The sequence below is a fragment of the Amphiprion ocellaris genome, unplaced genomic scaffold (assembly GCF_022539595.1).
Source record: "Amphiprion ocellaris isolate individual 3 ecotype Okinawa unplaced genomic scaffold, ASM2253959v1 Aocel_unscaffolded175, whole genome shotgun sequence".
Classification (NCBI taxonomy): domain Eukaryota; kingdom Metazoa; phylum Chordata; class Actinopteri; family Pomacentridae; genus Amphiprion; species Amphiprion ocellaris.
The window spans coordinates 957-24,051 of NW_026559339.1; the positions used below are offsets into that span (position 1 = coordinate 957).

A 23,095-nucleotide genomic window follows, 5' to 3' on the forward strand; every position below is an offset into this window, starting at 1 on the left:
ATTGACATTATTTTCACTTTATATATATATGTATACACACACACACACACACACACACACACACACACACACACACACACACACACACACACACACACACATTACAACAGCAACTGGGGATGTTGTGGTTTGTGAATTCCTGTTTTTTAAGGCTTCCATCAACATGTGCTTTAACAGTCAGGATTCATCATGTTCTATTTCTACATGACATCAATAATAATGTGTGACCACATGATTAAATGGAGACATCTGATCTGATCATGAAATATTACATCAGACAATAATGATAAACAAGTGTTGAGCAGGAATTTGGAATGACATGAGATGTGTTTCTCTCTGAGGAGGAGGAGCTGATGCAAACTCTGATCATTTCCATCTTTACATCTGTGTTTAGAGAGTTTAAGACAGAAACTAATTCACTGACAAACACACTGTAGACTGAACAGACAAATGACTTTTACAGTGAAGACACCTGAGTTTGTGCTTGTTTTCCTCATTCTTTCAATGAACTGGGCTGGTAAGGACGATACATGTTTTGTGTTAAATTATAAAGAATATGGAGCATCACAGTAGATAATGAGCTGTTTATCTGTAGGTTCTGAGGGTCAGACACTGACTGAGTCTGAATCAGTGGTTAAAAGACCTGGAGAATCCCACACACTGACCTGCACATATTCAGGGTTTGGCGGCAATTACTGGAACGCTTGGATCAGACAGGCTGCTGGAAAAGGACTGGAGTTTGTTGCTACTATCAGTGATAGCAGTGGCAGCATCTACTACTCTCAGTCATTCAAAGGCCGGTTCACCATCTCCAGAAACAACAACTTACAGCAGGTGTATCTGCAGATGAACAGTTTGACCACTGAGGATTCTGCTGTTTATTATTGTACTCGACACCCACAGTGACACAGGAGGAAGAAACACTGTACAAAAACTCAACACATAAAGTCTAGTCAAGGTTTGCTTTGTTCATTTCACAGTCACAAAAATAAACTACAAGAAATATTAACTCAGAAACAATTAAGTGCTTTTTTGAGAAAACATTTGTCCAGTTCTGCTGTTTTGCATTTGAGACTGTGAATAATAAATATTGTTAAATATTTATTTAACAATATTTATTGTGTTTAATTGTTTAGTGAGGATTGTATAAAGAAATGCAAACTTCAAGCTGATGTTTTAAATGAAAATTCTCTTTTTATATCATTCAGAATCAATATTTACAACATAAATCCAACTACCAGTGAACAAACATCCTTTATAACCCATCAGCATCCTTCTGTATGCAAAGTGAACTTCCTCACAGTCTGATATAAAGACTTGACATGTTGCTGTCAGCAGAAGAAGAGAAGCTCCATCAGATCAGCTTCAGTACCAACATGTTCTCTGTAGCTCTGATTCTGCTGCTGCTGCTGCTGGATCCTGTGAGTCTCACTGATTGTATGATCACAACACACTGACTGTTGACTGTGATCACACTGATCCAATGTTCAACATGTTTCCTTTACAGGTGTGAAGTGTGAACAGTTGACTCAGCCAGAATCTGTGACTGTGCAGCCAGGTCAACGTCTCTCCATCACCTGTCAGGTCTCTTATTCTGTGAGCAGCTGGAGAACAAACTGGATCAGACAACCTGCAGGAAAAGCACTGGAATGGATCAGTAGTGCACGTGTTGGATACACCTCATACTATAAAGATTCACTAAAGAACAAGTTCAGTATCAGTTTAGACTCTTCCAGCAAAACAGTGACTCTAAATGGACAGAATATGCAGCCTGAAGACTCTGCTGTGTATTACTGTGCCAGAGACACACAGTTACACAAATGATCAGTAGACCTGAAAAACCCCTCAGTGCCTGAACACTGTAACATGAAGCCACCAGAGGAGGAGCCCTCAGACCATGGATGAATTCTAGACTAGTTCATTGTTCTTTTTTTCTTGTTTGTGTGTTTATTTTTAACTTTAATAAACATACAGCCTGGCAAGTAATACAATCAAATAGAATCAGTTTACAACTTTGCTTTAAAAATACAAGAAATTATTTTAATTTCCACATTACAACTGTAACAAACACAGGGGATTCTCTAAATACCAAACTATATTGGTACTTAGAGTGACCATTTTTAGGGGATTGTAGTTCCACTTTATTTTTTCGATGAGGAATAAATAATACCAGGACATTTAATTCTCGTTTTTGATATATTTAAATGTGCTCAGATTAAACAACATCACTACGTTAACTGACCTATCGATGTTTATCCAGATATATTCAAATTATGTTAGAAAAGTGCTCTTCAGCTTTTCAACTTCTTTCTGTACGATGAATTCCTGAACATCCCATGTTAATTTTGATGTAATTTAAATTTAGCCTACTTTGCCGATACACTCTCACTCATATGTAAATAGTCCTTCTTGTGTGATGCCTTATTCAGGAAGTGAAGTGTGTATCTGTGTGTCAGAAGAAGCTCACATCAGTTGAGCGCCAACATCAACATGTTCTCTGCAGCTCTGATTCTGCTGCTGGCTGCTGGATCCTGTGAGGAGCTTTCACTGGATAATACACTGATAATAAAGCACTGAATAGTTCGATGAATAATGTTGATTTGTGTCTCCACAGGTGTGAACAGTATTGATCTCATCCAGCCAGACTCAATGCTTGTGCAGCCTGGACAGACTCTGACCATCACCTGTCTACTGTCTGGTTATTCTGTGACTTATAGCAGCTATGGAACAGGTTGGATCAGACAGCATGAAGGAAAAGCAATGGAATGGATTCTTCATCGGTGGGGAGGAGGAGAGTTTTACCAGAATAATGCTTTGAAGAATAAGTTTCTTTACCACACACTCGCTGCTGCTGCTGCATCAGTGACATTAACAGGAAATAATCTGCAGCCTGAAGACACAGCTGTTTATTACTGTGTACGTTACACAGTGATACAATCCACCAACAGACCGGCACAATAACTCAACAACCTGTGCCACCATGAATTTTAGTGTTAGGGAGTTTGTGATGTGGTTGTTGGTATAATATCCCTTAATAATTATACTGATACTGAACTCATTATGTGTAATATCATGTTTGGTGTAAAGTGGTCAAGCCTGGTCTATAAATTCATTCTATTGATGTACAATCCATGAATCTGGCTGCTGCAAAGAATGAATGATCGCAAATGCAAAATAATATGAAAATTAAACTTTTTTCAATGACAAATATAATGCAAAAAGAAATGCAAAAGCTGTGTGTGTTTCTGTAATGTGTAGAATGTGAGAAGATATTTTGTTTCACAACTTCTCTTGTTCCAAATGTCCACTTTTTCCCTGTAGTGATTTTCAGTTGCTGTATTTAAAGCTGACTTGTGGAAGTCGAATAACGGAATGAACTGTGTTTGATTTGAATCATTTTGTAACATTTTAGTACATTTATATACTTGAGAGATTTTTTTGTTGAATAACATACAAATATGTGACTGGTATTAGTAGATACAAAAATGATTCTTATTCTTGTTAGCACTTTGAGATTTTGCCTAAATGAAAAGTGCATTACAAATAAAATTTATTATTATTATTATTATTATTATTATTATTATTATTATTATTATTATTATTATTATTATTATTATTATTATTATTATTATTGTTATTGTTATTGTTATATATTCTCAGTCTTATTATTATCAAGTTGTATCATTAACATTGGATGCATAAACAACCATTTCAGGGTTTTTTTAAAATAATATTAAGAATATTTAGCAAGTACATTTGACAGTTATATACTGTCCCTGTTGGAGATCTCCCCACAGTCAGCAAAAATGATGACCGAGTTCACTGTACTTATATTCTTTCCCTTGAGGAGGAGTTGATGCAAAACACCTCTATCTGCAAAAACTGACAGTATTAAGGATCTTTTATGCAAACCTGCAAACCAGCCATAATAATTTGCACTTACTACATGATCTTGGATACTGTCAGTGATCATTTCTGCTATAAATAAGTTTGTAAGTACTGTAATAAATGAATAAATAAATGCTAAAGATTACAATACATTGTGGTGATTTGTGGGAAATTCATCATGAATCTGATGTTGAAGTACTTCCATTAATTCATTGTCTCAAAGAAACGGTACAAATCATTTAAAAAGACTCACTGATATATAAATATACCAGCAAAAGAAGAGCACAGCTTATACAAAATAGCATAAGTGTTTGCAAATACACAAAAAACTACACAATATTAGAAAACTGAATCATTGACACCACAACACATTTATAGTTTCCAGAAACAGAAAAGTTAACTGTTGTTTTATTGGTGTAAGTAGAGCAATATTTTATGCTGCACTTTAACATGTGATGACATTAAAATATCATGTATGAAGTCAGGAGGTGATTTCCATGTGTGTGTTCATTCTGCAGATACAATAACTGAACAGACATTTCTATTGGCTTCTCTTGGACCAGCACTGATGCTTCATATGTTCTATGCAAACTCCATGAGTGTCCAGCTTTAAAAACATCAGACTGTCAGCAAAGTTCACAGCACATCAGTTTCACCTCAAACCATGTTATCTGTAGCTCTACTGCTGCTCTTTGCAGCTGCATCCTGCGAGTCTCTTTGGATTCATCACAATCTATACTTCATTCTTTGCAGTATGACTTGATCATTCAACATTTTCTTTTTTCAACAGGTGTGAAGTGTGAACAGTTGACTCAGCCAGAATCTGTGACTGTGCAGCCAGGTCAACGTCTCTCCATCACCTGTCAGGTCTCTTATTCTTTGAGCAGCTACTACACAGCTTGGATCAGACAACCTGCAGGGAAAGGACTGGAATGGATTGGAATGATAGTTGGATCTACAACACACTACAAAGATTCACTCAAAAGCAAATTCAGCCTTTCCACAGACTCTTCCAGCAAAACAGTGACTCTGAATGGACAGAATATGCAGCCTGAAGACTCTGCTGTGTATTACTGTGCCAGAGACACACAGTGACACAAATGATCAGTAGACCTGAACAAAAACCCCTCAGTGCCTGAACACTGTAACATGAAGCCACCAGAGGAGGAGCCCTCAGACCAGGAATGATTTTAAGAACAGAACACTGCTATTCTTGTCATTTTAATTGAATTGACACAGCAACTCTTTCTTCAGCAGTGGATACAGAATGATCCAGTTCTTATTACACTTTTGGTTTATTATATTTGTGGAGGAAGGAGTCCAGGTCCTGCATCCTTTCAGGTTGGTAAATGGGCCTGTTGTTGTTCCTGCATCCAAACTGTGGAACAATCCACCTTTTAAAGTCATTAGTGGCTTATAAATATCTGAAAATAATCTTGGAGGTCTTTGTGAATGTTTGATGTCTGGCTTTGCTTCATGATCTCTTCATAGCTTCGCTTCTGTTTTATGACCTGATTGTTTTCTGCTCACTGATCTTTATTTATTTGCTCTCTGGCTGCTTTCATGAACTTTGTCTATTTGTTACTCATTTTTATTGATGATAATATTTATTTCAATCATTTAATTCCTGTTAAACACGTAACATTGCAGAAAAATGCTATATAAGTCAAGTATATTGCTAGATTTATTATTACTCCAAATTTGAGACTGTACTTTGAAACTTCACAAAACATTCATATTTTTGTTGTATTTTTCTTTTTTGAGCAACAAGGACTAACATAGCCCAGTAAATTTTAAAAACATCTCTAATGAAAGAATGTGAAGATGTGAGTAATTACATCTAAGTTAAAAAAAATATTAAAAATTTATTGCAGATATAAAGTTGACAGAGATATTTTTAATGTCTGCCAAAAGCCCAATTATCTCGTGATGAAAGACTTGGAAATATCTCAAAATGTTGTGATGAAAATATGAACAGTTTGATGTAATAAAGCAGTAAATAAAGTATCTGAACATACTGTAAAGCACAAGTACATGTATGTCTTTATGGACATGGAGGCTTGTATTTGAATTTGTCACATTTTGTTCATTTCTGTCATATGTTTATTTTATTAAGCCATAAGAAGACTAGTGCAACAATCCAACACAAATAAATTAAGAAAATAAATCCTGCTGCATGACACTTGACTGAGATTAGTTTATATGTCATTTATTTCATGTCATTTGCAAAGCTATTGTTTTGTTTTGTTTTGTTTCTTTTTTGTGCATGTTGTCACACATTTCCAGTTCCTGAGCCGCTATTTTTCTGTGTTTGTGTTCATCTTTGTCCTCAAACATCTACAATAACTGACAGTATTAACAGTCTTTTATGTAAACCTGCAAAACAACGACAATAATAATTATTTACTACTTGATTTTGGATACCATCAGTGATGATTTGTTCTGCAAATGAGGTTGCAAAGACTGAAATAAATGAATGCCAAAGATTCCAATTCATTGTGCTGAGTTTTGTGAAATTCATCACAAATCTGATGTCAATGTACTTACAGTAAATAAATTATATCAAAGAAACTGTACAAATCATTTTTAAAGTCTCACTGATATATAAACATACCAAAAACATGGAGAGTACAGCTTATATAAAGTAATATATTTGCAAATACACAAGAAACTATGTGATATTAGAAAACTGAATCATTGACAACACAACACATTTATAGTTTCCAGAAATAGAAAAATTAACAGTTCTTTTATTGGTGTAAGTATAACAATATTTTTTGCTGCACTTTAACATGTGATGACATCAAAATATCATGTATGAAGTCAGGAGGTGATTTCCATGTGTGTGTTCATTCTGCAGATACAATAACTGAACAGACATTTCTATTGGCTTCTCTTGGACCAGCACTGATGCTTCATATGTTCTATGCAAACTCCATGAGTGTCCAGCTTTAAAAACATCAGACTGTCAGCAAAGTTCACAGCACATCAGTTTCACCTCAAACCATGTTGTCTGTAGCTCTACTGCTGCTCTTTGCAGCTGCATCCTGTGAGTCTCTTTGGATTCATCACAATCTATACTTCATTCTTTGCAGTATGACTTGATCATTCAACATTTTCTTTTTTCAACAGGTGTGAAGTGTGAACAGTTGACTCAGCCAGAATCTGTGACTGTGCAGCCAGGTCAACGTCTCTCCATCACCTGTCAGGTCTCTTATTCTCTTGGCTACTACACAGCTTGGATCAGACAACCTGCAGGAAAAGGACTGGAATGGATTGGAATGAAATATACTGGAGGCTCATACTACAAAGATTCACTGAAGAACAAGTTCAGTATCGAATTAGACTCTTCCAGCAACACAGTGACTCTAAATGGACAGAATATGCAGCCTGAAGACTCTGCTGTGTATTACTGTGCCAGATACACACAGTGACACAAATGATCAGTAGACCTGAACAAAAACCCCTCAGTGCCTGAACACTGTAACATGAAGCCACCAGAGGAGGAGCCCTCAGACCAGGAATGAATTCAAATTGTTCATTCAAAGTTTAAAGTGTGTCTTTTTTGTTTGACACAGTATTTATGCAAAAGTACTGAGCTGGACTGAGATTAAAATGATGAAAAGAAAGCATTAATAAGCCCCTCATGTTAGCAAAGTCCATATTTTAGCATCCTGGTAGCTGAGCTGTTAGTTTCTCAAAACTGGTTGTTCTGAGATTCAAATATTTAAAGTTAGCTGTGACTTCAAAGCTTTAAAATTCTACGTATGAACTAAAATTAGGCTTGAGTTTAAATGTTGGACAAACTACTGAAATTTTCTTGGTTATAATAAATAAAAAAATAAAAATGGTTGAAACATTCCTTCACAGGGTCAGGCAGTGTATTCTCCCTCTAGCAATTGTCATTTTGCACTACTGTGTTTATATCTGTAAATATACATACTTGATGTGTCAATTTAAAATTTCACTGATACACACATTTAAAACATCCAGAGTTTATGATAAAAAAAAAAAAAGTTTTAGGCAAATCAGAGATGGCTGAGCAGAAGGACCTGATGATTTGTGATGGAATGACAGATTTACGAAAATCAGATACAAAACTATTACTTATTTATATTTTTAAATGTGCAGTCTCAATGTCTGCCTTTACAAGAACTGGAAATTAATACAACTCAATTTTATTCTCATTAAATTATAGTTTATAAACAGTCTGTTTACGATACGAGACTAAAATTTAGTTAAATCGGCCGATCAGTCACATTGAACAAAAACTGTTTACTGTAACATGTTCTGCTCCACTGTGATAACATGAGAGGATGGAATCAATCTTTCAGTTATGTGATTTAAACCTGCTTCTTCATTCAACAATATGCAAACAAGAGTTACTCATAAGGAGGTGGAGTGTGTGAGGCTTCAGTGAGAGGACAGAAGAAGAAGAAGAAGAAGAAGAAGAAGAAGAAGAAGAAGAAGAAGAAGAAGAAGAAGAAGAAGAAGAAGAAGAAGAAGAAGAAGAAGAAGAAGAAGAAGAAGGTCACATCAGTTGAGCTCCAACATCAACATGTTCTCTGCAGCTCTGATTCTGCTGCTGGCTGCTGGATCCTGTGAGGAGCTTTCACTGGATTCACACTCATCAACACATTACAAACACTCAGTAATATGATGAATGCTGGAGATAATGTTGGTTTGTGTCTCCACAGGTGTGAACAGTATTGATCTCATCCAGCCAGACTCAATGCTTGTGCAGCCTGGACAGACTCTGACCATCACCTGTCTACTGTCTGGTTATTCTGTGACTGATAGCAGCTATAGAACAGGTTGGATCAGACAGCGTGAAGGAAAACCAATGGACTGGATTTTCTATCAGTGGGGAGGAAGTGGTGGCAGCTTTTACCAAAATAATGCTCTGAAGAACAAGTTCAGTTACAGCAGAGACATGTCTGCAGGAAGAGTGACAATAACAGGACAGAACCTGCATTCTGAGGACACAGCAGTTTATTACTGTGTACGTCGAAAAGTAATAATAAATAAAAATTCTATGAAAATTAACCAATGAAAATCACACATTGCTTTTGAACCGTGGTTCAACAGAACTATTTAAAAAAAAAAACTCATGAAACAGGCCTGGACAAAAATGATGGTACCCTTAACTTAATATTTTGTTGCAATCACTGCAATCAAACCATTTGTGTAACTGTCAGTGAGACTTCTGCACCTCTCAGCAGGTATTCTGGTCCACTCCTCATCAGCAGACTGCTCCAGTTTCTCAGGTTTGAAGGGTTCCTTCTCCACACAGCATGTTTCAGCTCCTTCCACAGATGTTCAATAGGATTTAGATCAGGGCTCATAGAGGCCACTTCAGAATAGTCCAATGTTTTCCTCTTAGCCATTCTTGGCTGTTTTTAGCTGTGTGTTTTGGCTCATTATCCTGTTGCAAGACCCATGACCTGCGACTGAGACCAAGCTTTCTGACACTGGGCAGCACATTTCTCTCTAGAATACCTTGATAGTCATGAGATTTCATTGTACCTGCACAGATTCCAGACTTCCTGTACCAGATGCAGCAAAGCAGCCCCAGAACATAACAGAACATCCTCCATGTTTCACAGTAGGGACAGTGTTCTTTTCTTTATATGCTGCATTTTTGCATCTGTGAACATAGAGCTGATGTGCCAAAAAGTTACAGTTTTGTCTCGTCTGTCCATAAAACATTCTCCCAAAAGCTTTGTGGCTTGTCAACATGCAGTTTAGCAAATTCAAGTCTGGCTTTTTATGATTTGTTTTCAACAATGGTGTCCTCCTTGGTCGTCTCCCATTAAGTCCACTTTGGCTCAAACAACGACGGATGGTGTGATCTGACACTGATGTACCTTAACCTTGGAGTTCACCTTTAATGTCTTTAGAGGTTGTTCTGGGCTCTTTTGTTACCATTCCTATTATCCATCTCTTCCATTTGTCATCAATTTTCCACATCCAGGGAGGTTGGCTACAGTCCCATGGATCTTAAATTACTGAATAATATGTGCAACTGTAGTCACAGGAACATCAAGCTGCTTGGAGATGGTCTTATAGCCTTTACCTTTAACATGCTGGTCTATAATTTTCTTTCTAATCTCCTGAGACAACTCTCTCCTTGGCTTCCTCTGGTCCATGTTTAGTGTGGTACACACCATGTCACCAAACAGCACAGTGACTACTGTAACCCTATAAATAGGACGACTGACTGATTACAAGTTTGTAGACACCTGTGATGCTAATTAGAGGACACACCTTGATTGAACATGTCCCTATGGTCACATTATTTTCACTCTTTTCTAGGGTTACCATCATTTCTGTCCAGGCCTGTTTCATGAGTTTATTTTTTTAAATAATTCTGTTGAACCACGGTTCAAAAGGATGTCTGATTTTCAGTGGTTAATTTTCATAGAATTTTTATTTATTACTTTTTTCATATTCAAATTATTTCTGTGACCATTGTGGGTTTTTCTTTCATTAACTGAGGGGTACCAACAATTTTGTCCACGTGTGTATATGGTCAGAAACGTTAAAAATTCAAAGGATCCAAAAGATTCAAATGTGTTCATTACCATATTTACATGCTAGCTGTATACTTACACTCTATTTCTTAAGAAATACACATTTTACATGTATGCTTATACTGTTTCTAGTTATCTTTGTATTTTAGGAAATAACAAAAAGTTAAAAATTTACGTGACTCTAATGTCATGGAGGTAACAGATGTTTTTTAGCTGCCAAATTGTTGAAATGATGTTGAACTCATGTTGTGCTGTTTATAGACCTGCCCTCTGATTTGACTGATGCAGGAGGAGCCTCATGGAAGCATTTTCATGTGGATTCAGTGTATTTAAAGGAAATTTCCAGACTTGAAGACATATTAGTCACATTGTGAACATGGCTGACAGACAGCTCACACTGTTGGTGGTTGCTGTGTTTGTTTGGAGTGGTGCTGAAGGTTGGAGCATAACAGAGTCTGAACCAGCAGTGAAAAGACCTGGAGAGTCCCACACACTCACCTGTACAACATCTGGAATATCATTTAGTAGCTACTGGATGCACTGGATCAGACAGACTCCTGGTAAAGGACTGGAGTGGATCACTAATATCGAATATGACAGTGATAGAATCTATTACTCTCAGTCAGTCCAAGGCAGGTTCATCATCTCCAGAGACAACAGCAAAGAGCAGCTGTATCTGCAGATGAACAGCCTGAAGACTGAAGATTCTGCTGTTTATTATTGTGCTCGAGACACACAGTGACTGAAGATGGTTGAACAGCTGTACAAAAACCTACAGTCCTCATCAGACATGAAAAACATCCTCAGTTTAGATAATTCTCTCATATATAAACATCTTTTTTTGTAACCAGTGACATTTTAGTTGTTTTTTAAAGGCATATCTGAGAAATAATTGTCATTAAACACAGATTTTAAGCACATATTCTACATAATATCTTAATATCTTGTCACTGAAATTTCTTGTTAGGTTGCTGCCTTTTAACTTTAATGCACTATTTGTGAAAAAGCACTGGTCAGTATAATGATGTCCTAATTTATTTATGTATATATTGTTAGTTTTTACATTTAAAAAAAATTTTTTTTGCATCTACCTGGCCAGGAGTTTCTAGAAAGCAATTCTGATACTGAGTGAATTATCATAGTGAAATAAAATAATACTGAAATTAACATTCCAAACACTCCTTACATATTTTCAAATGTTTTTTTTCCTCGATGACACAAAATGTCTGTAATAAAACCATTTGTTATAATCACCTTAAATATGACACAAAGATCTGTCTTGTGGAGATTATTTGACAAATAAGAAAGCAGATATTTTCCTGTCCACTACAGCATCAGCATTTTACATTTTGTCAAACCAGTTTCAGTTCCTGAGTGTTTAATTTCCTCTTGATGGTTGATGTTTGTCAAAAAGTCTGTGGTTTAAAACAAAATTTAAATATTGGAGAGGATTGGAATGATAGCTGGATCTACAACACACTACAAAGATTCACTCAAAAGCAAATTCAGCCTTTCAACAGATGACTCCAGCAACACAGTGACTGTAAATGGACAGAATATGCAGCCTGAAGACTCTGCTGTGTATTACTGTGCCAGAGACACACAGTGACACAAATGATCAGTAGACCTGAACAAAAACCCCTCAGTGCCTGAACACTGTAACATGAAGCCACCAGAGGAGGAGCCCTCAGACCAGGAATGAATTCAAACTGTTCAAAGTTTAAAGTCTGTCTTCTTTGTTTGACTCACAGTATTTATGCAAAAGTACTGAGCTGGACTGAGATTAAAATGATGAAAACAAAGCATTAATAAGCCCCTCATGTTAGCAAAGTTCATATTTTAGCATCCTGGTAGCTGAGCTGTGAGTTTCTCAAAACTGGTTGTTCTGAGATTCAAATATTTAAAGTTAGCTTACACACAACGGTGTATATATATTCTTATCTAGATGTGTAAATATCTGTACATATATATACATGTATATATTATTTACTTTTATTATTATTTTTTCTCTCTATTTTATTATTCTCTTTTTCTTATTCCTAGAGTGACACTAACAACTGAAACCAAATTCCTTGTATGTTGTGTACATTTAAGCTAATTCTTAGTAGTAATAGTAGTAGTAGTAGTAGTGGTAATAATGATAATTACTATAGTTATAATTATAATCACATCAAAAACAACAACAAAAGGACTGCAGAGAACTCTATCAGTTTCCATTGTTTTACACAGTTGATATTTCTGACTGAACAATTTAGTTTCATCGACTGAAAAATGTGTCATTACAACATCCATGGAAAGTCATTTTTGATGTTTAAATAATGTCCTCAACTGTTGTTTCTGTTCTCTGGCATCTTGAAAACTGATCATTGTGAGGAAAATAACAGGAAAATATTATAAACTGATTTGTCCAGAAGTTATGTTTACTTTAATTCTTCATTTTATTCATTCCATCTTGATAAAATGCTGCAGCATTTTAATTCAGTTCCTCCTTCCTGTGAGGAGGAGTCAATGCAAATCTCAACATTTTTCCACAGCTACTTATTTATCTGCAGAGAGGAAAACAGAGTGTTGGACACTTTGTAGAAGATGATGGACTACAGGACAGGACTGCTGCTGTTAACTCTCTGCTGGGCAGGTGAAGGACTTCAACAATCCTGATTTGACACGACTCTGACATGAGTATGAACAGAATTCATTTGATGTTTTGTTCATGTGTTGGCAGGTGTTGATGGTCAGACTCTGACAGAATCTGAATCAGTGGTTAAAAGACCTGGAGAATCCCACAGACTGACCTGTACAGGATCTGGATTCACATTCAGCAGCTATAGGATGAACTGGATCAGACAGACTCCTGGTAAAGGACTGGAGTGGATCACTTTTGTGCACACAGGCAGTTCTCATTTCTATTACTCCCAGTCAGTCCAGGGTAGATTCACCATCTCCAGAGATGATTCCAGCAGTAAAGTCTATCTACAGATGAACAGCCTGAAGACTGAGGACACAGCAGTGTATTACTGTGCCAGAGAGACACAGTGAGAGACAGAAATAGAGTCGTACAAAAACTACTTCCTCTTTTAATCACCATGATGGAGACGGCAGAGTAAGGTTTAGTGACAACAGCATGAGAGAAACAAATCGCCTTTTATAGTATCTGTTAATGAGAGACTTTGTGAATTTACAGAAGATTTTAATCTTTGAAGAAATTATAATAAAGTAATAATCAAAGTCCTAAACACATGTGGACAGAATATTGACACGCTGATGCAGTAGAAAGCACAGTAAATAAATTTCTATCTGCACTTAAAGAAAAGCTCAGTGAATTTATTGATGTGCAGATTTTTGTCATTTTTTTCTGATATTTCCTCAGAATGACAAAAGAATACAATCAGTAAAAAATGCTAATATAAATAACAATAATTATAAAGCACACTGGATGATGTTCTATTTTATTTTGATCTCTGACAACCACATATACTCAGTGAAAATATGTTGAATATTGCAAACATACATATGAAAGCATGACATGCCCTAGTTTCTGTCTTAGCAAAACAATAGTTTTTTATTTTGTCATGTTCTTTTTTATTTTATTTTCATATGTTTGCTTTTTTAAGCAACTGTTTTTCATTTTATTTCCTATTTTTCATCCTTCAAGGTTCCATTTTATTTACATGATCTTGCAGGTGCATTATTTTAGAGTTTCCAAATCAAACCATGTAAAGTATTTCATATGAACCTGCAAACTGTAAACACTTATAGTAAACTTAAGTTTTATACTATTTAGCTCATCCTGAACACTAACTTCAGTGTGCAGCAGTAGGTTTAGCACAGAAAATATGGAAATGACTGGATGAATATATAAACGCTGCTGTTAATAAATAAACAAATAAAAAGACTTCAGTGATATTTTTGAATGAATTAAACACCAAAAGTGTGTCATAAATTTGATTTGAAAGCATGATAAATACACTGTTAATATGCCCCAAATAAAGCAACGATGCTAGTAGTCTGCATGGACCCCTTTTATCATAATTATTCCAAATTTAATTTATCAAAATGATAATTTTCTGTGTTTGTGACAAACATGTATAAATGCAGGATGAACTTATTAGCATAAACAGTAACAACAACCCTAACTGTTTGCATTTCTAAAAAAAATGAATCAACAATTTGGTTTCAAAATGTGAAATGTCGGGAAAACGTTTGCAGAAATGTGTTGTTTTCAAAAGTCAGGACTATTTAGTTCATCTTCACCAATGACCACTAATGTAAAACCAGGTTAGCAGGAACAGATTTGTAAAAAAAATATCAGTCTCCAGTATCATTGTGTCCTAATTTATATATTTACTTTTTTTCTTTTTTTGCATCTGTCTGTCCAGGAGTTTGTGAACAGAAACACTGATATTGAATGAATTATCATGGTGAAATAAAATAACACTTAAACTCACATTCCAAACACTCCTTATACATTATTAAATGATTTTTTTTAGCCTGGTGCTACTAAACATCTTTTATGAAATCATTTGTTGTAATCTCCTTAAAAGTGACAATAAGATCTGTTCTGTGGACATTATTTGACAGATAAGAAAGCAGATATTTTTCTGTCCACTACAGCATCAGCATTTTACATTTAGTCAAACCAGTTTCAGTTCCTGAGTGTTTAATTTCCTCTTGATGCTTGAAGTTTCTCTGCAAGTCTGTGCCTTAAACCATAATTTAAATACTAAAATCTCTGACGATCGTAAAGAATCCAGTCCTTCAACCAGCTGAAACCAATTCAAGATTTCATTTAGATTTTCATGCTGTCAGTTCATTGACTATGAAGTCAATGAGATCAATCAAGAAATCTATAGAGTTTGCTTTTTTCTGCAATATAATATTTTTCAGGACTATAAAATATCTAAATTATCTAGTAAAGTTTTGTCTTCATTTCAAAAATCAACAAAATGTAACTGTGTAACTCACCAAAATAAACAAATATTTAACAGAATCTATTGAATGAGACATCAAAGATCAAGAAAAATTAAATAATGAAAATTCATGCTACTCTAATATCATGGAGGAAACAGATGTTTTTTAGCTGCTGAGTTGTTGAAATGATGTTGAATCTCATGTTGTGCTGTTTATAGACCTGCCCTCTGATTTGACTGATGCAGGAGGAGCCTCATGGAAGCATTTTCATGTGGATTCAGTGTATTTAAAGGAAATTTCCAGACTTGAAGACATATTAGTCACATTGTGAACATGGCTGACAGACAGCTCACACTGTTGGTGGTTGCTGTGTTTGTTTGGAGTGGTGCTGAAGGTTGGAGCATAACAGAGTCTGAACCAGCAGTGAAAAGACCTGGAGAGTCCCACAGACTCACCTGTACAACATCTGGAATATCATTTAGTAGCTACTGGATGAACTGGATCAGACAGACTCCTGGAAAAGGACTGGAATGGATCGCTTATCGAATATGCAGCGATGGTAGCAGCAATACTACTCTCAGTCAGTTCCAAGGCAGGTTCATCATCTCCAGAGACAACAGCAAAGAGCAGCTGTATCTGCAGATGAACAGCCTGAAGACTGAAGATTCTGCTGTTTATTATTGTGCTCGAGACACACAGTGACTGAAGTTGTGTTAGCAGCTGTACAAAAACCTACAGTCCTCATCAGACATGAAAAATATCTTCAGTTTAGATAATTCTCTCACACCTAAACATCCTTTTTTTAAAAAATCAGTGACATTTCAATTGTTTTTTAAAGGCATATCTAAGAAATAACTGTTTCTAAACATAAATTTTGATCACATATTCAATATCTTGTCACTGAAACTGCTTGTCAAATTGTTGCCTCTGAACTTGAACAAACAATTTGTAAAAATGCAGTCTCCAGTATATGCTGTCCTAATTTACTGGGTTCTTTTTGCATCTACCTGTCCAGGACTGTCTGAAAAGCAATACTGTGTTGAATGAATTATCATGATGCAATAAAATAATACTGAAACTAACATTCCAGACACTCCTGACATATTTTTTTATTTTTTATTTTTTTGCCTGTTGTGACCATCCCCTAAATGTCTCATAGGCAGGTAGTAAAAAGTGCCTGAACACTTTCAACATGAAACCACCAGAGGAGGAGCACTCAGACCATGAATGATTTTAAGAACAGAACATTGTTATTTTTTTTTATTTATTCTAAATTTGGTCGATTAAAAATCAATCGATAACCGAGAAAGGATTAAATCAGTTTTCTCAGGTAAAAAGCACATATAACATTAAAAGTAATCATCTGAAAACATGCTACATGCACAATAAACATGGGTTACAGAATATTAACGGTGGTTGGTCTTTTAGTTTTCATGGCTGCAAACTTGTTGTTCATTGATTCTTTGTGATAATATTTATTTAACACAAACTTTCAGTAAATGTTTTCAGAAACAGCAGCTAAAGTTGAGTGAGTCTAAAAAAAGCATCAAATGTGAGGGAGACGAAGACAGAGAACAGATAAAGTCAAACTTCTATCGTCTCCAGTTAGTCCAACATTAAGGCTTCATGTGTTTGATTCTATGCAAACTCACTGAGCTTCCTTCCTACTCAGCTATAAAAACTTCCCACCAGGATGTGGAGTGAATTTAACTGAACATCTGTCTCAACAGAAACCATGTTGTCTGTAACTCTGCTGCTGCTGTTGGCAGCTGGATCCTGTGAGTCTCTTCTGATGTGTCGTAGTCAACAGTTCTTCTTTAGCAGCAACTTAATCATTTGTCATAAAATCTGTTTTTCTGTTGACAGGTGTGAAGTGTGAACAGTTGACTCAGCCAGAATCTGTGACTGTGTATTATGGGACTGTGTATTATGGGATGGCTACACCATTAGCCGTTAGCATGACTCGTAGCTAACGTTAGCTCTGGTGCTAACAGCAACATGTTTTACATTGAGGTGATACCGTCAGCTTGAAGTGCTGCAGTGATCAGAAAACTCTTTGTTGTACAATTTGCACACAACCAGGCTTTTATCCAAGCTGCCATCGGGAATTTTTAAAAGGAAACTTTCTGCTCAATCTCATCTTCCTTCAACGTTCACCAGTGCCTGACTTCACTCAGTACTTCCTGTGCTTCTTCTTCATGGCTACAAACAGACTTCAGGTTCATTACCGCCACCTACTGGGCTGGAGTGTTCATCAGAGTTACCGGTGTGCCAGAAATGAGGGAACTGAGGAGGGTGCAACTAATTGCGTTATGTTTAATGCGTTATTTTAGCTGTAATTAATTAATCGAAATTAACGCGTTAAAGGCCCAGCCCTAATAAATACTTAAGTTTCCAATACATTGTGCTGATTTGTGTGAAATCACAAATCTGATGTCGATTTACTTACAGGGAATTAATTCTCTTAAAGAAACTATACAAATCATTTTAAATGACCCATTGATATATAAATATACTAAAAACACAGAGAACAAAGCTGATATGAAGTAACATAAGTGTATGAAAATACACAAGAAATTACACATATTAGAAAACTGAATCATTGACAACACAACACATTTATAGTTTCCAGAAATAGAAAAATTAACAGTTGTTTTATTGGTGTAAGTAGAGCAATATTTTATGCTGCACTTTAACATGTGATGACATTAAAATATCATGTATGAAGTCAGGAGGTGATTTCCATGTGTGTGTTCATTCTGCAGATACAATAACTGAACAGACATTTCTATTGGCTTCTCTTGGACCAGCACTGATGCTTCATATGTTCTATGCAAACTCCATGAGCGTCCAGCTTTAAAAACATCAGACTGTCAGCAAAGTTCACAGCACATCAGTTTCACCTCAAACCATGTTGTCTGTAGCTCTACTGCTGCTCTTTGCAGCTGCATCCTGTGAGTCTCTTTGGATTCATCACAATCTATACTTCATTCTTTGCAGTATGACTTGATCATTCAACATTTTCTTTTTTCAACAGGTGTGAAGTGTGAACAGTTGACTCAGCCAGAATCTGTGACTGTGCAGCCAGGTCAACGTCTCTCCATCACCTGTCAGGTCTCTTATTCTTTGAGCAGCTACTGACACAGCTTGGATCAGACAACCTGCAGGAAAAGGACTGGAATGGATTGGAATGAAATATACTGGAGGCTCATACTACAAAGATTCACTAAAGAACAAGTTCAGTATCGAATTAGACTCTTCCAGCAACACAGTGACTCTAAATGGACAGAATATGCAGCCTGAAGACTCTGCTGTGTATTACTGTGCCAGAGACACACAGTGACACAAATGATCAGTAGACCTGAACAAAAACCCCTCAGTGCCTGAACACTGTAACATGAAGCCACCAGAGGAGGAGCCCTTCAGACCAGGAATGATTTTAAGAATAGAACACTGCTATTCTTGTCATTTTAATTGAATTGACACAGCAACTCTTTCTTCAGCAGTGGATACAGAATGATCCAGTTCTTATTACACTTTTGGTTTATTATATTTGTGGAGGAAGGAGTCCAGGTCCTGCATCCTTTCAGGTTGGTAAATGGGCCTGTTGTTGTTCCTGCATTCAAAGTGTGGAACAACCCACCCTTTACAATCATTAGTGGCTTATAAATATCTGAAAATAATCTTGGAGGTCTTTGTGAATGTTTGATGTCTGGCTTTGCTTCATGATCTCTTCATAGCTTTTCTTCTGTTTTATGACCTGATTGTTTTCTGCTCAGTGATGTTTATTTATTTCTTCTCTGACTGATTTCATGACCTTTGTCTAATTGTCACTCATATTAACTGACAAAAATATTTATTTCAATAATTTCATTCCTGTTGAACATGTTGTAATTTTGCAGAAAAGTGCAATATAAATAAAGTTAATTACTAAATATGTTATTACTCCAAATTTGAGTACTTTAAAACTTTCACATTTTTGTTGTATTTTTCTTTTTGGAGCAACAGGGACTAACATTGCTCTTTTTTTCTGATCATATAGAAAAATCATTTTAAAAGGGGTTCATTGATCGATGTACTTTACTAAAAGCATGGAGAGTATAGTTTATATAAAATAACATAAGGATTTGCAAATACACAAGAAACTACACGGTATTAGAAAACTGAATCATTGACAGCACAACACATTTGTAGTTTCCAGAAATAGAAAAGTTAACAGTTGCTTTATTGATGTAAGTAGAACAATATTTTATCTTGTCATTTGTTTGCATTTCTAAGCAACTGTTATTATTTCATTTGTTGTTTTTCATCTTACAAGGTTTCATTCTTTTTCAATGATCCTGCAGCTGCTTTATTTCAGAGCTTCCAAATGAAACTATTTAAGGCTTTTCTTATGAACCTGCAACCTGTAACCAGCTACAACACATTTGCGTTTTAGACTACTTAGACTGTATTTACTCAATACATTTGTTGTTTTTGTTATTTTTCTGCTTTATCATAGTTTTTGAGACTTCATTAATTAAATAAGTTTTGTCTTCATGACAAAAATCAACAACAGGTTACAGTGTAACTCACTTAAATCAATAAATATTTCAAAGAATCTGCTGGATGAGACATCAAAAATGAAAAATAAAATAATGAAAATGTATGTTACTCTAATGTCATGGAGGAAACAGATGTTTTTTAGCTGCCAAGTTGTTGAAATGATGTTGAATCTCATGTTGTGCTGTTTATAGACCTGCCCTCTGATTTGACTGATGCAGGAGGAGCCTCATGGAAGCATTTTCATGTGGATTCAGTGTATTTAAAGGAAATTTCCAGACTTGAAGACATATTAGTCACATTGTGAACATGGCTGACAGACAGCTCACACTGTTGGTGGTTGCTGTGTTTGTTTGGAGTGGTGCTGAAGGTTGGAGCATAACAGAGTCTGAACCAGCAGTGAAAAGACCTGGAGAGTCCCACAGACTCACCTGTACAACATCTGGAATATCATTTAGTAGCTACTGGATGAACTGGATCAGACAGACTCCTGGAAAAGGACTGGAGTGGATCGCTTACATTAGCAGCGATGGTAGCAGCAAATATTACTCTCAGTCAGTCCAAGGCAGGTTCACCATCTCCAGAGACAACAGCAAAGAGCAGCTGTATCTGCAGATGAACAGCCTGAAGACTGAAGATTCTGCTGTTTATTATTGTGCTCGAGGGTCACAGTGACTGAAGTTGGTTGAACAGCTGTACAAAAACCTACAATCCTCATCAGACATGAAAAACATCCTCAGTTTAGATCATTCTCTCACATCTAAACATCTTTTTTTTTCAAAAAATAATCAGTAACATTTCAATTGTTTTTTAAAGGCATATCTAAGAAATAATTGTTTCTAAACATAAATTTTAATCACAAATTCAATTTCTTGTCACTGAAGCTGCTTGTCAAATTGTTGCCTCTTAACTTGAACAAACAATTTGTAAAAATGCAGTCTCCAGTATATGCTGTCTGAATTTATTGGGTTCTTTTTGTATCTACCTGTCCAGCAGTGTCTGAAAAGCAATACTGTTGAATGAATTATCATGATGCAATAAAATAATACTGAAACTAACATTTCAAACACTCCCTACATTTTTTTTCTTGGCCTGTTGTGACTGTCTCCTAAATGCTAAATGTCTCACAGGCAGATAGTAAAAAGTGTCTGAACCCTTGTAGCATGAAGCCACTACAGGAGGAGCCCTCAGACCAGGAATGATTTTAACAACACACTGCTATTATTTTTTTTCAATTTCATTTAATTCATATTACAACACCTTTCCAGCTTCTCTTTCTTTGAAGTGGTAAAGCCAGAACATTTATTCTAATATTGGTTTCATTTAAAATCAACATTTCGTGTTTGCTCATTAACCATCAGTCACATACAATCAGAACTTCTTGTGTGCAGCCTCAGATTCCATGAACATGTGAACATATTGTGTATTGAAAGGTTTTTCATCATTCTGAAGAGTGAAGCTGAAGCATTCTAATCAAGCTGTCAGGGTTTTAAATTCTGTGCATTAAGATGCCCAGCAAACATTCTGACTCTGAAGTGTAGTTGAAATGATTTTGAATATCAGCTCACAAAGTTGTTGCTGTCTTAACTGGTTGAAAGGGAAACCTGCAAGTTATCTCAACCTGTTTGAAGGAGTTGTGCTGTAGACCTGCCATCGATGTTGTTTGAATGTTAACTCTTTATACATCACATTATAATCATTATAATCAGAACAAATATCTGTCACAAATAACCACAATGTGGAGCAGAAAATGTAACTTCCACAGACAATTAAATTTCCAGACAAACACAAATCACAAGTTCATCTGGTCTGAATCAAAACTGTCATTGCACGTTCTAAAGGTTTACAGTTAGTCTGATGATAAAGTCTAATATCCAGTTTGATGCATCCTGTGAGGAGGAGTCAATGCAAAACTTGTATATCTAATTTCCAGCTCTACATATGTGGCTGCAGAGAGTGAGACAGAGCAGTGGACTCACAGTTTACCAAGATGAGCTACAGCGTTGGACTGCTGCTTTTAACTCTCTGCTGGGCCGGTGAGAAACTATTCACACATCTGAATCTGGCCTCAACAAATCACAAACTCACAACTATTTTCTCTTGTCTTGACAGGTGTTGAAGCCCAGACTCTGATACAATCTGGATCAGCAGTTAAAAGACCTGGAGAATCTCACAGACTCACCTGTACAGCCTCTGGAGTCACAATCAGTGGTTTTACTATGCACTGGATCAGACAGACTCCTGGAAAAGGACTGGAGTGGATCTCTTATATTAGCAGCAGTGGCAGCACTCAATACTCTCAGTCAGTTCAAGGTCGATTTACCAGCTCCAGAAACAACAACGTCCTGCAGGTGTATCTGCAGATGAACAGTTTGAAGACTGAAGATTCTGCTGTTTATTATTGTGCTCGAGAGACACAGTGACTGAAGTTGTGTTAGCAGCTGTACAAAAACCTACAGTAGTCGTCTCTTTGAGTGATACAGCTCATGTATGAAGGTTCTTTCCATATTTTTTATTCTTTATTATATAAATATGATGCATTTTACACTGATATTTAAAAAAACATTCATATTTCACTTTACACAGCTTTTTTAAAATATGTATGTGTTTGCAGACAAGTTCTTTAGAAAAAGGTAAATGATATTTTATTTGAATCATTAAACCTATTAATAAACAATGTACAAGACCAACAACTGGTCCATAAAGAAGTCTGAAAACAGACTCTGTTTGCTGACAGTAAACACATTTCTACTGACTGATGACAATATTGTCTATAATATATCTGCTGTCTACATTAGATCATAACATGTGAGTGAAAAGAATGTTGACCTTGATGTTGTTTGGATGGAGCTAAATGTAAAAAGATTTTTCATGACTGAAGAAAATGTATTGATGTATTAATCAAACCACCGGTGTGTTTTATTTAAGAAACAAAGACAAATGTTGTGTTCATATTAACATACTACCAAATAATAAGAATAATACAAAAAGAGAAATATTACAAATAGACATTTAATTTGAACAATATGTCAGAAATAAATAAATAATTTAATTTCTAAGACAACCACACACTGATTAATGTGAAATATGTTGCTTCATATCAGCTAATACATGTTTTTCTGGGATTTGTTGCACATTCAGTTCACAAGCTGCAGTTCTTCTCTGCAACCTTCAAGTTTATCTGAGTCTGTAAATATCTGCAAAGACTGAAACCATTAAAATGA

General features: G+C 35.8%; 1 protein-coding gene, 2 pseudogenes and 1 gene segment (V, D, J or C); all 4 read left to right on the forward strand.

The window, feature by feature from the left end:
• Positions 1 to 10,546: 10,546 nt before the first annotated feature.
• Positions 10,547 to 13,543, forward strand: LOC111586826 (uncharacterized). Its single transcript, XM_055008774.1, has 4 exons — positions 10,547 to 11,159; positions 12,465 to 12,495; positions 13,005 to 13,056; positions 13,144 to 13,543. The coding sequence occupies exons 1-4, from the start codon at positions 10,798 to 10,800 to the stop codon at positions 13,455 to 13,457; spliced, it is 759 nt and encodes a 252-aa protein (XP_054864749.1). The 5' UTR covers positions 10,547 to 10,797; the 3' UTR covers positions 13,458 to 13,543.
• A 2,119-nt stretch (positions 13,544 to 15,662) lies between these two features.
• LOC129348418 (immunoglobulin heavy variable 3-74-like) lies at positions 15,663 to 16,031 on the forward strand. The segment is given in 1 exon segment: positions 15,663 to 16,031. A coding segment is annotated over 1 exon segment (369 nt).
• Positions 16,032 to 18,133: 2,102 nt separating this feature from the next.
• LOC129348421 (Ig heavy chain V region 5A-like) lies at positions 18,134 to 18,731 on the forward strand (annotated as a pseudogene).
• Positions 18,732 to 18,803: 72 nt separating this feature from the next.
• On the forward strand, positions 18,804 to 23,039 carry LOC118469533 (uncharacterized; annotated as a pseudogene).
• The last annotated feature ends 56 nt before the right edge of the window (positions 23,040 to 23,095 follow it).